Here is a 4611-nt window from a genome sequence, read left to right as displayed (position 1 = left end):
GTAGAAAATAAAAGTAATATCCAAATTAGCTTGAAGCTAGTTATAAGAAAATCAGATAACAAGATATTGTTTGCTCAAGAGGAACAAGATTTTGCAGATTTCCTTCTAAGTTTTCTCACTTTTTCTTTGGGAGGAGTTGTACCTATATTGGCAGGGAACTGTTCTATAGGCTACATTGATGCTTTATACAAGAGCATATGTGATGTGGAGAGAAAAATTCAAATTAAACAAGTTAATTTAAAAATAAAGATTTAATTAGTTTAAAATTTAAAATGATATAAAAGAATATTCTTAATTAATATTTAAAATATTTCAAAATTAGTAATTTAAAATTCATTTTTAATTTATTTAAAATTTATCAATTTTATATAATATTTATTTTAAATTAAAATAAGGAAATAAATTATTTACTTTAAACATTTAAATGTAGAAATTTTATCATGGATATTGTATATTCAACTCTTAAAAACAAATTGTCTTCTCCAAATAAAAATTTAGGCACATAAATATTCAATTTATCTAACAATGAACATCATTTAATAAAATAAATTATCTTAAAATAATAATTATTTTTAATTTTTAATTATAATGTTAATTATTTTTTTTCGAATTGACCTTTCAATAAATATTACGTCCATTATTCAAAATCACACATACCGAAAGTATCAAACATACTGATGATTATTATTGTCATTTTAGACTGATATTTTTCCTTATATTTATTGTCATTTTTACGGGAGATTTAATGTCATTTTTTAAGTTGACAATAAATAGTACATTTTTCGAACTCGGCAGAAGCAAAAATTAACTAAGTAACTTTACAAAACTTGACGATTATTATACCTCAAATATCCCTTAATTAATTTAGATTTTTTTTTCTTAAGTCATTTAATTGTAGTTAAGGAATGTCTAACAAAAATCACATCAACTCGTAAGAAAGGAATGTGAAAAGTTGAGGCAATTTCTCTCGATCCTAATGAAATTGTCGGACCTGTTAGTGTTACTAGTAAATGCAATTGTCGTTTGATATTTTTTATGCATTGCTATGAATAAAAGTGCTAATTAATTGTCACGTTTTTTATATCAGCTACACGCCTTTTGTTTATTTATCCAAAACTCAAAATACTACAAATATAATAATAATAATAATTAAAATATAAATTTTATTTATAATTTATTATTATACTTTATTTTAATTTAATATTAGTATTTTATTTTTTAAATGATTAAATTAATAATTCTAATAATAAACTATTTTTGAAATATAACAAAAAAAAAAAAAAAAAAACGCAGTAGGGGGTCGCTTCCCCGGAAAACGCCTTCTTACTAACATAAAAAAATTTCATCTTCAAGAGGTCGCTTCCCTAGGAACAACTTCCTATTGGAACAAAAAAGTAGGGCATTCAGGAAATTTTGTTTCAAAGTGTGGCATTTCAGAAATAAAAAAATAAAAAAAGGATAGGGCATTTAGGAAATTTTGTTTCAAAGTGTGGCATTTCAGAAATAAAAATATAAAAAAGGGATATTTAAATACAAAACCCCATTTAATTGTAGTTAAGGAATGTCTAACAAAAATCACATCAACTCGTAAGAAAGGAATGTGAAAAGTTGAGGCAATTTCTCTCGATCCTAATGAAATTGTCGGACCTGTTAGTGTTACTAGTAAATGCAATTGTCGTTTGATATTTTTTATGCATTGCTATGAATAAAAGTGCTAATTAATTGTCACGTTTTTTATATCAATGACACGACTTTTGTTTATTTATCCAAAAATCCAAATACTACGAATGCACAATTGCAACACTCTTTACTGTGTTTTCAAAGATAAAACTAAAATTCCCAACATCATTATTTCTAGTTTTGTAGATGCAACCATGGCTGATACTACTAAAACAGAGTATCAAGTGACGTTGAAACTTCTAGTGAACAAAAAAACAAACAAAGTCTTATTTGCCGAATCAGGGAAGGAGTTTGTAGACATTCTTTGTAGCTTCTTAACATTACCATTAGGAACCATTGCAAGACTTTTGCAGAAAGACACAAACATGGGATCGGATACAATTGGTTGTCTCAACTCACTCTATCAAAGTGTCCAAAATTTTGATGAAAAGTGTCTTATGACAGAGACAACCAAAAAATTGTTATTGCAACCTAAGAACTCATCGGAAAAATATTGTAGCACTCTCAAATTTAACATTGATGATACTGCGCCAACGAAGTACTTCATATGTTCGAGACCTGGTGGTTGTTGGCACAATAGTTGTTTCAGCACTTCCATAAATGAGATATGTTCGTGTGGTTGCCGTTTGAACTGTTTAGTTTTGTTAAGAACTTTCCGCAATGGATTTGTTAATGGTGATGCTAGTTTTGTTATCACTGACAATCTACGTGTCATTCCAAACTCCATGGATTATACAAGCCTTGCTCTGCTCCACAGTTTAGGGATTCAAAGCGCAAATTTAGTGAAGGAAATTACTGTGAATCTCACTAAGGATAAGGTTCTGCGTTTACCATTTCTGTTTCTCAAATTATTTCTTTCTTAATAATCTATATATTTCTTAATAAAGTATATATGATAGTTGGTTAGTTAGTTAAATTGGTGAATTAGTTATATAAATTTATTTATTATTTTATATTAATTAGTTGTATATTTAATAAATTTTATAAATTTATGTAATAATTGATGTGATTTTTTTCTCTTATTTTATCCATAATATTTAATTTATTTTTATTTATTTGTCTTATATTAGAATCGTAATAGTATGTATATTTAAAAAATGACTACAATGAATTGGGATATTATGGAATCTATTGAATTCGATTCATGTGTACTTATTTTAATCCCTCCGTGTTTTCCCATTCTTTTTTTTTTAAATTAAGTTATAATGCATTCTATTCCATTTATTTATTTTTAGTCAGATCGGTCTATTTTTCAAATTGGAGTTTTATTCCATTATAAAATACCAATGTAATTTTAAATTTTTCATCATTTATTACTCATTTTTGATTGATTATTAGTTTTATATTTGTACAGGTACTTCATTTATTAAAGTGTTCTTTGGTTTCAAAGTCACCTCTTACCCATTTGTTTTTAGAAAAGAAATCAACTATCGAAAGGCCAAGGATATTCTGTTGTGATTTTGAAAACAGTAGTAATATCCAAATCAATGTGAAGCTTGTTATAAGAAAATCTGACTGCAAGATATTGTATGCACTTGGGGAACAAGAGTTTGCAAACTTACTTTTAAGTTTTCTCACATTTCCTCTGGGTAGTGTTGCACATACATTACAAGGAAATTGGTCTATGGGCAGCATTGATAATTTGTACAAAAGTATTTCTGATTTAGACGTTGACAAATATTTTACGTCAAAAGATACAAAAACTAATGTTGTTGATCCTCGTTTGCCTTCACAGTTCAAATTACACAACGAGCTTATTCTTATCAACAAGTCATGTGTGCAGTATTATCGTTATCGACAGAGTAATTCAAATAATAGTTTTGTTATTAGTGATGAATTTAGAAGTGACATGGGACAGTATACAGTACTGAAGCCTATTTTGTCTGAAGAAAGTGTGGATGGTTATGTCAAAGGGCCAAGAACATATGTGGCTACTGATAACTTGGTTTTGACACCATGGTCTCCAATTTCAGGTTTGAATTTAATCAACCATTTGGAAACGCCTCTTGATGATTTGCAGGAAAAGGTTGTCACTATTGGCGTCAATGAGGTGAGTTAGAGTTCAACCTATTTATCATGGTTAATATGTTGTAATTTGTTGTTTTAAGCTCTTATGCTATACTGCTTGAAAGTAATTTGTTGTTTTTGATTGTTTGTTTTATGGTGCAGTGTTTAAGTATATTGAAAGCATCTTTGACCACAACATCTGCTCTAACAAATGGTTTGGATCACCTGTTGACTGAAGTTAGGAAAGAGCTTCTCAAAAACAAAAAACCAAAGTTAAGGAAGAGAAATTAAGAAAGTTTATATTTTAATGTATTCTAGAACTATGTAAAAGTTTGCAGTGAAACAATCTTACTGGATTTACATTTTTGTTTTTATTTCAAATTGTTGCATTTTTTTAGTAATTTTTGGTGTACACTTATTTAACAACTTAAGAAAATAATTTTATTTGTTATTTAAAATTTGTGTTTTATTATCACCAAAAATTCTAAATGTTCAATGGCGGATAGTTAAATGGTGTATTACATATATGAATATAAAGAGTATACACCGATTAATATTTTTGTTGTTGTGATATATGTGTTATTTTAGTTTTTCTTTTATATGATTTACTTAGGCTCAGTAAAATTTAGTTAAAAGTTACCTAAAGTTTAAAAGTTGATAAATGAAAAGTTAGTTAATAGTTAGAATATTAAATAGTTGAAAAGTTAATTAATTGAAATTAAAGTATTTGTTAAATTCAATTTTTCACAATATAAAATAATATTAGAGGATGTAATTATTTAATTTAAAATAACTAAATATAAGACATTTTAATCTAACCTCTTTTAGGTATGTTTTACTTTCTTTTTCTACTGTCATGTAATTTTTTTGCTTTCTACTTGTCTATATGGTCATTTCTCCAATAAAATCATTCTTCTTACATTT

At 26.9% G+C, this 4611-nt stretch overlaps 1 protein-coding gene across 1 annotated transcript; it reads left to right on the top strand.

Moving 5' to 3' along the window:
- Nucleotides 1-1760: 1760 nt before the first annotated feature.
- On the top strand, nucleotides 1761-4156 carry LOC101501344 (uncharacterized). Its single transcript, XM_027332263.2, has 3 exons — nucleotides 1761-2498; nucleotides 3035-3730; nucleotides 3850-4156. Exons 1-3 carry the CDS (start codon nucleotides 1788-1790, stop codon nucleotides 3976-3978), a joined length of 1536 nt encoding a protein of 511 aa, XP_027188064.2. The 5' UTR covers nucleotides 1761-1787; the 3' UTR covers nucleotides 3979-4156.
- The last annotated feature ends 455 nt before the right edge of the window (nucleotides 4157-4611 follow it).

Source organism: Cicer arietinum, chromosome 3 (assembly GCF_000331145.2).
Source record: "Cicer arietinum cultivar CDC Frontier isolate Library 1 chromosome 3, Cicar.CDCFrontier_v2.0, whole genome shotgun sequence".
NCBI classification, from domain to species: Eukaryota; Viridiplantae; Streptophyta; class Magnoliopsida; order Fabales; family Fabaceae; genus Cicer; species Cicer arietinum.
The sequence above is the reverse complement of the archived record's forward strand: the minus strand, read 5'-3'. Positions and strand labels throughout refer to the sequence as shown.